Source organism: Girardinichthys multiradiatus, chromosome 1 (genome assembly GCF_021462225.1).
Source record: "Girardinichthys multiradiatus isolate DD_20200921_A chromosome 1, DD_fGirMul_XY1, whole genome shotgun sequence".
Lineage (NCBI taxonomy): Eukaryota > Metazoa > Chordata > Actinopteri > Cyprinodontiformes > Goodeidae > Girardinichthys > Girardinichthys multiradiatus.
In genome coordinates this window covers 19,752,381-19,765,666 of record NC_061794.1, presented here as the reverse complement: position 1 = coordinate 19,765,666, position 13,286 = coordinate 19,752,381, and the positions used below count along the sequence as shown (strand labels likewise).

The 13,286-nt window shown below is 39.2% G+C and overlaps 1 protein-coding gene across 2 annotated transcripts; it reads left to right on the top strand.

Moving 5' to 3' along the window:
• Window positions 1–248: 248 nt before the first annotated feature.
• prdm2a (PR domain containing 2, with ZNF domain a) lies at window positions 249–11,659 on the top strand. Of its 2 annotated transcripts, none has more exons than XM_047365221.1 (4): window positions 249–347; window positions 1,623–1,688; window positions 3,688–7,639; window positions 9,819–11,659. In XM_047365221.1, exon 3 carries the CDS (start codon window positions 3,753–3,755, stop codon window positions 7,608–7,610), a length of 3,858 nt encoding a protein of 1,285 aa, XP_047221177.1. In that variant the 5' UTR covers window positions 249–347; window positions 1,623–1,688; window positions 3,688–3,752; the 3' UTR covers window positions 7,611–7,639; window positions 9,819–11,659. The 2 variants fall into 2 exon arrangements, with proteins under 2 accessions (XP_047221177.1, XP_047221188.1); XM_047365232.1 differs by lacking the exon at window positions 249–347 and adding an exon at window positions 743–966.
• Window positions 11,660–13,286: the final 1,627 nt, after the last annotated feature.

Genomic DNA, 13,286 nt, shown 5'->3' with positions numbered 1-13,286 from the left:
TAAAAACATTCTGTTTTGGTTGTTATTATTAATTTAATACATAATAAAGCCTTATTAATTTCATACCTCAATTTTTGTTTAGTTGAGTTTAGGTGACTTAAATTTATCTCTCTATGTTTATAGATTTTTTAGGACAGAATTTGATCATTTGCTAGAGGAATCCTTTTTGTCCTTTCAAAAGCACAAGTTTAAGAAGCCTGTCGCTGATTGGTTATATTATGACATCCTAATTCTCGGTCCAATCAGAACGCCGGAATCTTGTTGATAGAGTAAAGTGGAAAAAACAGCTGTCTGCAAGGTGCACAACAGGACTCTTTCAAACCTTTATTCAACTTTGGACGCAACATGTATGTACAGAAACCCTACTTTTCTTTGTAAATTTGATTTATCAAGGTGTATTTGTGGCTGTCGCGTTAAAATTGGGTTTAATTCTTGTAGGAGCTACCCAGGTAGCAATAGCATTGCAGCTATCGGTTGCTGCGTACACGGTCGATAACAACTGCCTTGTTTAAACGAGTCTATGAAGCGTTGACCGAAGACGTCGGTTTTGTCATTTCTTCCTGTCTGTTTCCCCTCCGGTAAATAATTAAGAGCTTGCGTTCACGAATCTGGTTGACCTTAAATCAAGACGAGCTAGCTGGCTCTGTAGCCAGGGAGTAAATGTGACGACGTGTTGTGTGAGCAGTTAGCAATGGAGCAAGGACGGGGGGAGCGTCACTGATCCAGGGGAGGCGCACCTCAACGCCAGTCTGCCTTTAACCTATTAAAAGAAAACGGCTGGTATTTATCAGCATGAGTAGAACAAGCCTGTTGCAATCTACAGGAATTAAATTAGAAACTGAATATTTAAAAATAGCTTCTACTAAATCATTATTCTAGGCCTTTGCATGGTATTGATTCTGCTTATATATTTAATAGTGCCTCATTTGTACAACAAGAATACTCCCGAGTTTTTGGGCTATAAAGGTAACGGGAACGAACATCTATTTAAAGTGTTTGTTTACATGTCCTTTTTTTTTTCCCTACATGTGCTTGAAAGCTGCGCTACGTGCATAATTATGCGAAATACATATTTTAAAACGTGTATTTTAGGAAACATGTTAGGCAAATTAGTAAATGCAGAAAAAAAAAACGACTGATCTCGATCTTTTATCTAATTAGGTTTACATTGTTATAGATTCCAGGGAGAAAAAAAAATCACACGACAGGCCTGCCATTTTGTTTTAGGACATAAGGTTTGTCAGAAACACCGCCCTGTTCTTAACTTTGTGTCTTACTAGTCAATCACAGTCACTGATGGCAAAAAGGTATTTTAAAACAAGGCCTTCTCAAGGATATCGAGGCTGTAGTTTCAAGGGAACGATCGGTTCTGTTATCCTCTATTATGCTTTATTTTTTTCTGTTCTGCTGTCTGCTGCAACCGGGACATCCTTGGAAGACCTTCGCATATGGCCACAACCCTTTCGGGACACAAATATCCTAAGCGATAGAATACTACTTCTGCCATTTGCTTTCACGCCATTGCTAGCTGTAATGTTGTACTTCTTTTCAATTTGCTGGATTAAATTCTGGTGATAAATTGTTTTCTGTTTGACCATTCACATATTTCTTCTGTCCAACAGAAAAACCTCAACAAAACATATCTACATAACTCTGCAAACATCTGCTCTGCATTTGCAGTGAAAATGGTAAGCCAGTATAGATATTATTTTAAATTAACCTTACCAACTTTCACAGAAACCTTTGTAAATGATGTAAATGAGAGGTATAGTGCTATGAAAATGTATTCTTCTGCTTTTGTTTTTTGTAACACTTATAGGTAATCAAAATAATTTTAATGTGAAATACAAATGACCAGAGATAATACAAAATTCATTCAAATCATGATTTCATTTATAAAGGGGGCAAAAAGGCTATCCAAAACCAGCCTGGCAGTATATAATAAAAATAATCGCTCTTTGTAAATAATTAATTAACTGTGGTTAACTACAGGTTTTAAAAAGTTGAGTTCAGTTTCACCAGCCACACCCAGACTTACTAAAGTCCTGTAGACTGGCAACTATCAGGAGCAGCTCCAAGGTGGAAACCACTGCTGACCAAAAATAACCTAGAGGCCTATGTAACATGTGCTAAAAAGCATTTTGATCATCCCCAAGACCTTTGGGAAAGTATTCTGTTGACTGATGAGTCAAAAGTGGAATCTTACATCCAAAATAAAACTAACACAGCATGTCTGAAAAAGATCTTACAGTAAAACATGGGGATGGTTATCTAGGGCTGTTTTACTGCTTCATGACCTGGATGATTTCCTGTAATTGAGGGAACCATGATTTCTGCTCTCTAACAGGAAAATTCTGAAGATGAATGTTTGGCCCTCAGTTCATGGCCCCTAAGCTCTAGTGCACTTGGGTTTTACAGTTGGTTAGACCAGTGATACGAACCACACCAGCAAGTCCAGCTGTAAACCTATAAATGGCTTTTTTTTTTTAAAAGAGAAGGTTTTGGAGTGGCCTAGTCAAAGTTCTAATTTAAATCGGATTGAGATGCTGTCACATGACCTTAAGAAGGCAGTTAATATTCAAAAACTAAAATCCTCCCGGGGTGGTTGAACTAAAACAGCTCTGCAACAAAGGGTGGGCCAGCATTCTTCCACAGTGATGTAAAAGACTTGCTCGTTATCACAAACAGTTGTTGGTCTAACGTACTAGTAGGTTTCGGGGCCAGTTACTTTTTACATAGGCAGGGTTGGTTTGTATAGCCTTTTCCAGTTTAAAAAAAAGCATTTAAAATCAGTATTTTGTATTTACTTTTCTTTGCGGTCTGATATTTAAATTAGTTTGATGATCTGAAAATTTTAAGCATGAAACAAAGCCAGTCTGTAAGGGGGGTAAATACTTTTTTACAGCATTTTATATCCAAAGGTGCCTCAATGTAGGCAAATTCTGTTTTGTTTCAGCTTTTTGATGTTATATAGGTTTTACACAAATGTATGCTGTATTGTCTGTACCCTAATGCCTCAGTATCTGACTTCCAGCTATAATACATTTGTGGTCTAAAGTTAATTTACAAGATAGATTTTTTATGATGTTTTTCACCTGCATGTACAACACTATATTTCAGCTTGCACACAGGATATCGCAGAGCAATAATGTTACCTGTTAAAGTACGTTATTAGGTGTCCCGGAGCCTAAGTACCTTGGTCTTGATCAGCTTTTTATTCCTTTTTTTTACATAATTTTTCTCATTGGAATTAATAAAGGTAATGTATATTGTTTCAATCAGTTACTACCTAATGTCGAGACTGTTTTCCTGTTACTCCATACCTGAAACCCTTTTGTTTTTATATAATATATATAAACAATATGTGTTGCTATTTGGTAATCTGATGAAGTACTTATTGGTAGAAAGATCTTTAAAATAAGTACTTGCTGCGGTATTCTGGTTTCTTGGTAATTCATTTGGCAAATTGTTATTTCCCTGAATAAGAATAAGGATCCATTAAGGTTTTTTAGAGGCAGCTATGATGTTTAGATTCTCAAAGCCAGCCAAGCCCTCTGCACTGATTGCCTATCCTTCCAGTAGTCTTGAAATTTTGTTTCTTTTCTACCTTGCTAAAATTAATTTTCTGCAGTTCTTCAGTAACCTGTATAAATCTTCTGAATTACAGTATTTCGTTTGTCTTAATAGGTATGATTGGTGCCAGTATCCTGTGTGTGTATCCATCGTTCAGACAACTATCAATATCCTAAGTGATGATGGAAGACTCTTCCCACTTGTACATCTCTGAACTTGGAGACAGGGAGGACACACATGAACAAGATATCAGCTGGGAGCACATATACTCTCACAAGCTACCTATTGAAGCTACAGATCAAGACGCTTTGGTCTGCCAGCACTGTAACAAATGTTTTACCTGCAAACAAGGCTTGGAACAACACAGGCACATTCATCATCCTTGCAAATCTTTAGAGAACATATCCACAACAAGTACGGACAAACGGCACCAAGAGTGCAGGACCCATGATAACCAACTGCAGCCTGCAACGAAGGAAAATGCAGAGCTATTGCATGAGGAAATTACTCAAGAGTTACTAAGTGAATCATTTCAAGAACAGACCCAGACCAAGAAAACTGTTTCAACAGCTGTTTTGGAAGATAACGGAGAACAAGAGGAGCAATACATGCTAGACGTATCTAGTGATATTTCAGAGAATCTTAGCTTTTACATTGATGGTAAGATACTGTCAACAAGTACAGTAAACAACTGTGAGATGGAGATCTGCTCTGGGTCCTCCACTTTAGTTGGACTGGATGCCCTAATTGTGAGCCCGGCCCAGATTAGCCAAGTCTTAAACACAGATTCAGAAATACCTGGTCAACAACAATCCAAGAGAAGAACCGCAACTCCGCCTCTCCTACCGGAGATCAAAACTGAACTGCAGTCTGAGGTGGTCGTGTCATCATCCTCGTCATCACTTCTGTCGTCGTTGATTGAGAATCTGTTCCCTCAGAATACAGAGTCTGCGATCATTCAGGAAGAACACACGGTGTTCCTGTCTCCAAAACTTAAGCAGCTTCTTGAGAAGCAGGAGGGTTTTAAACCTACAATGGCCCTCATCACTGATGGACAGAAGCCTTCATCACACGTCTCACTCTCTGTCCTACCCTGCGGGACAGGAAAGTTTAGGAGAAGAACTGGCTCTCCAACTGGGTCCCCACAGCAAATTCAAGCAGCAAATGAAGAAACAGGAGAGCCACATCCATTAGATTTAGGTGATGGAAGTAAAAGACAGATTGAGGTTCACTGTAACACACCTGTCCAACAAACAGGAACCGAGAATGATGATGCAACTCAATCTGTTACAGTCCCAGAAGGGAGTCCTGTTTTGTCAGAGAACTGGGCCCCTACGACTGGTGGTAATCCCTGTAACCAGCAACCCCTGGATCTCTCTAATACAGTCAAGAGAAACGAAGATGTAGCATTAGCTGATGCTGCGCTAGATTTGAGTTTACAAAGAAAGAGCCCTGGTGAACCTGAACCTATGTTTAAGGATTCAAATTCAAATATGGGGGAAAATGTCTTAATAAAAAGTGAAGATCAAAAAATAAGCCCGCTGAATCCTAAAACTCCTGTGGTTACAGACTTAACTCTTGTAACAGGTTCAGATGTTGTGAGCCCACTTGAGAATGTTGCTGAGGGGCTTGTTTATGGACTTACCTTACCCCCAAATTCTCTGACTTCATCAACTCTTACCCCTCTGGAACCGTCTGCATCGTGCGCCATAGCATTTGCTTCTCCAGTCACTCACACTGTACTCCCTTCTGCTCCCTCATTAATTACAGTTTTGGCACCACCTCCATCTATTTCCAGCTCTTCACACCAACCAATCCAGGTACTCGCCCCAAACCTGTCTCCTGAGCCCTTGGTAATCTGTGGAGAAAATGCATTAAATTCTTCTCAGTGTGGTTTAACTTCTGCGTTTGCCTCTGCTAACTCGGCAAACATTGTCACTCTCTCCCAGCCACTTGACCCAAGTCTGAACCTACCTAGCCACGTGTTTCTCACTGATCAGATTTCACTCAACCCATCAATGGTTGAATCTGTTCCTGTGTCAGAAGTGCCGTTCCCATCCACTGTAACCTTAAATGATTCTTTACTCAACATAGCTGGCAACACTGTCCTAATAGAGTGTACAATAGCTCTTGAATCTTCAGGAGGTGTTGTCACAACTGCAGTGAATTTACAGAAGAATTCTGCCGAGCCTCTAGCACCTAACCAGATGGTAATTAATCACATAGAACAGCAACAGTTTGCATCCTTGCCAGACCCTCAAACTGTGGACCCCGCTGTTCTTGTGTCTTCCATCGCAGAATCTGTAACCCTGACACCTAACACCCCATTGGTGTTTGATTCCCCTCCTGTGGCAGACTCAAGACCTGGTCCAGAACCAGTTGTTGGTCCAGAGCTTCCTATGAAAAAAGTTGAGGAACTATCTGATAAGAATGTTTCTTTGGCTGAAACTTCACCTGAAAGGTCTCCTTCCCCTCCTCCTGACAAAGCTGAAGAAGAGCCCGTAAATGACATTGCAGTTGATGCAGAAGAGCAGACTTTCACCAAGAATTTCATCTGCAATGTGTGTGACAAGCTCTTCCATTCAATGAAAGAACTCAGCCATCATGTATCTGAGCACGCTGATGATTGGCCCTACAAATGTGAGTTCTGCGTGCTGCTCTTTGGCAAGCCATCAGCGCTGCTCGACCATCGATCGAACCTCCATGGTGTTGGAAAGACTTATGTTTGCAGTGCATGTACAAAAGAGTTTGTCTACCTTTGCAATCTGAAGCAGCATCAAAATGAACTGCATCCTGGCCAGCAGTGCTCATACACAGAAGAAGAAAAGGGTAAACTAAGACCGCAGAACTACAATAACACAATTAAAATCAACACAGATTCTTCAGTCACAAAATCACCAGAGGAATCCATAAAATCAGTGAAAAAGGAAGAATGTGAAGTCGACATGGCTGCCGGCGAGCTCTTCACAACAATTAAGATCATGGCTTCGGATGGAGGTAAAATCAAAGGGCCTGATGTTCGTCTTGGCATAAACCAGCATTATCCGAGCTTCAAGCCGCCTCCTTTCCCTTACCATAACAGATCCCCTGCTGGGTCACTTGCTTCAGCTACAAACTTCACCACCCACAATATCCCACAAACCTTCAGTACAGCTATTCGGTGCACCAAGTGTGGGAAAAGTTTTGACAACATGCCAGAGCTACACAAGCACATCTTAGCTTGTGCAAATGCTAGTGACAAGAAGCGATACACACCTAGAAAAAATCCTGTCCCCTTACGCCATTTTGCAAAAACTCAGAATGGAGTTCTGTCTATGACAAATTCTGCTAACGGACTAAATACTTCAGTGAGAGTCAGTCAAGCAAACCGGTCCAAACCAAGTCAAGATCCACCAGTCAGGATCAAAATACTTAAAAGGAAAAAGAAGTTTGTCCAGAGGATAATGCCACATAGAAACAAGTCGATTTCTTCAGCAAATAAACTGTCACCTGCACAGGTAGATATCTTTGTCTGCCCACACTGCAGCAGGGAGTTCACAATGCGCCGCAGCAGAACCAAACACATGGCTGTCTGCCCCAAAAAACCTCAAGAGATGAAGAAAAGGAAAGAGGGAGGGATTTCTCTCACAAAAGAAAACAACGAACACTCGCATCGAGGAGTTTCCCATTTAAAAGAGAAACTGCAAGCCCTGCCTCGGCATAACACAAGACTTCAGACATCTGGCTCTACAAAGAGGCCCGCCATTCTCCCAGTGCAAACCGTCTTCTCAAACAAGCGAAGTAAAATCATTATTAAAGAGAGCCTACAGCCGAAGCCAGAGGCGCCCACACTGGCAGAAGTTCCCATTCGCACTTTCAACCCCTCTATGCGGCAGTACAGCAGAGTACAGCACAGCATCAAAGGAATTCCCATTAAAATCACTATTGTGAAGCCTCCACAGAGTGTCCCTCAGAAAGATGAATCTGCTGCCTCCTACATACAAGAAGTAGTACCTGGAACCATTAATGGCTCCTCTCAGAAGAAAACCTCAGCTTGACGACATAAATCATAATCTACAATATGCAGGTAAATAAAATACTTTATAAGTAAACAAAAAAAACCTCAAACATTGAGTGTAATACAAATTTCAATAGAATATATTTTATTGTCATTGTCACAAGTACAACCAAATTCTGTCCATAGAACAATAAATATTTAATGTAAAATAAAAAATAGAAGCAGTTTGTTCAAAAGATAAAATATAGTGCTTATTGCACATTCCCATTATTGCATCTCCCTTTACATCCTGACTGTCTACTGTTGGACAGAAACTTGTTGAATCTGCTTTAATTGATCTGTAGCGTCTGCCTGATGGTATTAGATCAAACACAGCATGGACCGGGTCCTTTGTGATGTTATTGGTTTTCTGGAGACAGTGGGAATTGTAAAGTTCTTCAAGTGTGGGGGGAGGGCTGCCAACAATCTTTTGGGCCGCTTTAATGACCCTCTGGAGTGCTTTGCCACAGTACTGCTGGTGTACCACACACAAATGCAGGGGGTCATTATGCTCTCAATTAAGCACTGATGAAAGTACACCAGCAGTCTCTGTATGATGTTATTTCTCCTTAGATCCTTTAAGAGGTCCAGTCTCTGCTGGGCCTTTTTTGTTAGAAGCTCAGAGGTGTTCACCCTCCAGGTCAGGTCCTCCTTGTTGTGTACTGCCAGGAAGAGGAAGTCATCCCCCCAGAGATTAGCCCCACCAATGTGGTGTCATCTGTAATCTTGACAATGGTGGTGTTATGGGGTACAGTGGTAGTACAGTCGTAGCTGTAGATGGTGTAAAGCAGTGGGCTCAACACAACCCTGTGGAGAGCTGGGGCTGGTCAGAGGCTGGAGGCTGAAGATGTGTTGACCCAGTCTGACCCTCCGGCTACGACCCGACAAGAAGCTGTGAATCCACATGCAGGTGTAGTGTGTAAATAATATAGAAAAGTGGATTTCAGATTTCAGAGCAGCTGTTTTATACATTTAACAGTATGCTAATAAAAGAAACAAATGCAGCACCTTTCCCTTTCATCAGCAACCTTGGTAAAGATGTATTAAAAGCCTTAAAATCAATTAATGTTTCCCATCCATACGTTTCTCATCCATGCTTAGTCTTCCACCTATCTGAGATCAGGTCTTAGGGTTTACACGTCCAGGATGGAATCCCAGGCAACCCTCTTTGTAGAGACGATCTCCAGCTCCTTGGGGATCCCTAGGCAGTTCCCAGGCCAGATGAGATATGTAGTGGTCTATCTAGCGTTTTCTGGGTACGACTAGGGGAAAGGTCTTGTAGGTTCCAGTAGGATGTGCCTAGGAGGAATCCTGATCAGATGCCTGAACCACCTCAACCAACTACATTTAAAATGTAGCAGGAGCTGCTCTTCTTCAAGCACCCCCCAGGTGGCGTAGCTCCAAATCCTATTTTTAAGTCCAGCCTCACTATGTAGGAAGCCGGTTTAAGCTGCTTGTATCTGCGATCCCATTTTCTTTTAGTCGTGATCATAGGTGAGTTTAAATGTATACAGGCTGGAAAATCAAGAGCTTTGTTTTTTGTCTCATTACTGTAAAATCTCATACTGTTAAAACTAGAAACTGTCTTGAGTAAATTTTTTTTCAGTATGGTAAAGACAGAAAACTCTTGAAATAATTTTTAACAATATCCCCTGTGTCACAGTTATTGGCACTTCTGCTGTCAATACTTTATAGAGCCCCTCTTTTATCAACTGGAGAGTACTTGGTCTAACATAACAATTAAAAAAGTTCAAGCCTTCAGAGAGGGGGATGTTTGATCATTCCTCCTTGCAAAATCTCTTCAGTTTGACCAAAGTCCTGATTTCCCTCTTATGCTCTATGCATGACACTGAAATAACCACAATCTAATTTTTTATTATAGAGGCCTGTTGAACACAAGATGTCACTTTGCTTTTCACTTAGTTTTTTTATGTTTCGGCTTTTGTTTGGCTTATCATCAAACTCTCAATACATGGTCGCATGTACCTCGTTACCTACCCCCCAAATAATGAAATGTACTCAAATTAAACACGAATAAAAAAAAAAAAAAACAAGTTTGAAATTATGCTCCTACAGGAGAAATAAATTCGGTTTAAAGCTTTTTTTACTCTGCCTTTCTCAGGGGTAAAGATTCATGTGGAGGATGCTGACGATTTATTGTGTGTTCCATTCATAACTTTAATGCCATGGTCTGTTTTTGTTCTTTCAGGACTCTGCTGAATGAACCTCTTTCCATTATTCTATAGGGAGAAGTGCTCACACTGGAAACCCAGTAGACTTGTAGGCTGCATAATGTTGTACAGTAAATGACTGAATACAGAACAGATAAAACAGACCCGTTTGTGGAGTGAGAGTGTGTATACAAATGTGTGAATGCCATTTTAGTTGTTTGGGATTTTGAGAAAAAAGATTTCTTCGTCACGTAAGCTTGCTGTCAACAGCTTGGGAGTTGCACCTGAAGTTATTCATGCTGCTTCATGCCACAAATTGGAAACGGGGATCTGATGAACTGAGCTGCTCACATTTCCTTCTTGATGGGTGGTTTAGAGAGCATGGCAGATTGCAATAATTTCTGGCATGCATTTGCACTTTTTCTTGTTTGTACTTTGTTGCCTTTTGGTTTAAATTCTTACTGCATGCTGTCTGTGAGCTTCTGTTCTTGCTATATTGATTTAAGATGTATTATGTTGGTGGAGCCAGGGCTTCAACACTGAATCTGATCAGAAACCTTTGCTCCGGTGGGTAAAACAATCTGAGTAACTAGGCGGCTCATTCACTGTTAGAAAATTGCAAATGTGGATAATTTCTTTCTGAAGTTTAAATAACAGAATTTGAAAAACTAGTACAATACAATGTAACCTTGTCCCGAAGCTTGACATTTAAAGTCCTGTTAAGTTTGCTAATCATGAATTGTTAGAAATATAGTTGAGATAGTATGTTTTCCATGATTGTTGTGAATGTAACATCTACTGAAATTACTGCTACAGGCTTTTTGGACACCCAGCTGCTACTGAATAAGTTTAAATAGAATGCTCGTGTGTTATCAGATTTATTTAAAATATAGCAAAATACAGCATGACAGTGGTGAAAATGTATCATCTTTAAATGTTTCTCAGATTGATAATTTATGTTGCTGCTTTAACAAATTATAAACCATTTTCTTATTGAAATTTACTTTCACATCTGATCTTTGTGTAACTTGTTCAGAAGTTATGGCGTTGCATGCCATATGAAACTTAAGCGCAATAATGCGCATTTTCTTTGTAGCCAAATGTGTATTTACAGATTGGTGTAAATAAATTCTCTACATCTGAGAAATCTTGCCATTTGATGCATTTGCACTGCAACCCTAAATAGAAGTACCGTGTTTATATTATGTGAAACTGGTTTAATCTTTGACAGAACCAGTCCCAATATTAAGCATCTGTGCATTTTCATCTGATATACTGATTTGTTTTTATGCTTTGTTTTGCACATCTTCCCACATATACTTACCAAAACTTTGTTTTGTGGTGTTTTGTTTCCCATACAGTGATTGGAGGGCTAATGTATTTGTTTTCATCTGGAACATAAAAGCACTTCAGTTTTGTTTGTACCTTCTAAAAATTGGTTTTGGCTAGGAGGCAATATTCTTGTGGGGTATAAAAAAATTTTTGTTGCAGTGTCCCAAATCAAGTATTTGTTTTCTTTAAGAGTTTATTTTCTTATACCAACTAAAAGTTTGAAAAATAACTGCTATACAGGGTAATTATTTAGTCATCTAAAACTTGACAACTGTCTGTATCTGTTTAATTTCTCTTCTGCCTGAGCTAGTATTTTTTTCTTTGGTTCTGACTGTAACCTGTTGGATGTACAGGATCGATTGGGAGACTGAAGCTGAACTGTGAAAAGTGCTTGTAGCATTTCAAAATGTAAATTGACTTATGTATATTTATTAATAATTTAAAATCATGTTCTTGAATGATTCCTCTGTATGATTTGCACTAAAGGTTTTTGGGTTTTTTTCAAGCAAGTGTTCAATAAATTGAGAACGTCAATTGAAAATGTGAATTTGATGTGATTCTCTGTTTAGAAAATGTTGTTGGATATGAATTAGCATCCATCTATCTAATACAGCTGTGTTCAAAGTAATCGTGGTCTAATATCACTAACAAGAACAGTCACTGTTTTTGGTAGAAATTACAGTTCTGCAGGTCAAACAGTTCATTAGTGGGTGTTGCAGAGTAACAGAAAACCAACAGACCCAAAAGTCGTAACATGCCAGCTACTGATTCTGTGTGATTGAATCGAAAGGAGTGGGTCCAAAATAATCCCAGTGTGAAGTTCAGTCATGGAGGTAAAATGGGCAGTTCCTAACAATGTTCAGAACAGCGTACTCTGTTTAAAAACTAGTTTGGCGAGGGGAAAATGTATAAAGAAGAGCAAAGAATGATTTTAAACGCTTTAAAATAAAAAACAAAACAATGAACTGAAAACGATGCTTTGAGATGGAAGAATGGCTGTTACAGTGGCTATGAGTACAGTAACAGCTAGAAGACGCTTTCATGAAGTCAAGCTATTGGTAAGAGACTGTCCAAAAAGTAACATGAGCTGAAGTGGTTACAGGTTACCAGAAATGGTACTGGCCTTAAGAGAAATTCAAGGTTGCTTCTTTAGTGTCTAAGGACTGCAGACAGTTGCAGATGAGCCTCAAACACTGTTCAAACCACAGAACAGTGGTTCTGTGGTTTGAACAGTGAACAGTGAAGCATGGTTGATCAAAGTAAATGAAAAGAAAAATGAACAGCCTAATATTCCTCTTGGAGGAATATATATTCCCCTGGAAACCAATAAATAATTATACAGCAGCGTGGATTTTTTTTTTTTTTACTTTGACCTCTTTTGTTTTTAAAGAATTAAGCAAAAAAAGGATCCCTCGAAGGAGGGAACTAACAAAAAAAAAAAATCATAGGGAGAACAGCATAAATCCTCTAAACATTGTACCATAGACAGACTATGTTATTCATATGAAATAAGTTAATTTTTATATTCATCATAATACCTATACCTACTTGTATATTCTGTAAAATGCCAAATTCATGTCCCACAGTCTGTGCTTAAATGTGAATTTTCTATCTGCATATTTTTTTTTTCTCGCCTGAATCACATCCCCTGACCTTTGGAACTCATGACTGTCGACTGAAATTTATTTAGTTTTGCTAGCGTACTCTGGGGCAGAGGCTGAGCTTCTGTTTGTCCATAAAGAGTGGACACAAGCTGCATGTGACAAAACAACATGCAAAATGCAGCAAGACAAAGAAAGGGAAAAACCTTTTTTTTTCATTACAGGAGAAGTGAGTTTTTGCTTCAGTGCAGGAAAATCAACATTGTTGCACAACTGAATTTTTCATTGGCACCTTTTGTCAAAGTGTCAAAACTGTATGTCAAAATTTCACTGTATGAGAAAAATGTCCAAAACAAAGAACAAAAAATGAAATAAATTAAACCAGATTTATTGTTTCTTTTTTACTGCAATGCAAGTAAGATATAGCATGACACGGGGTGATTTAGCTAATCTAGAACGGAAAGTAAAAACTGATGTTAAAGAGAGTGAAATGCTTTTTTAAAACTTTGTGGACTGCTGTTGCCCACTTGCTAGCTTTTCTAGCCTCGGCATATGTTTACAATTCCACCCACC

Coding starts and splice junctions, on each gene's coding strand:
- prdm2a (XM_047365221.1), top strand. CDS start 3,753: ATGATGGAAGACTCTTCCCACTTGTACATCTCTGAACTTGGAGACAGG.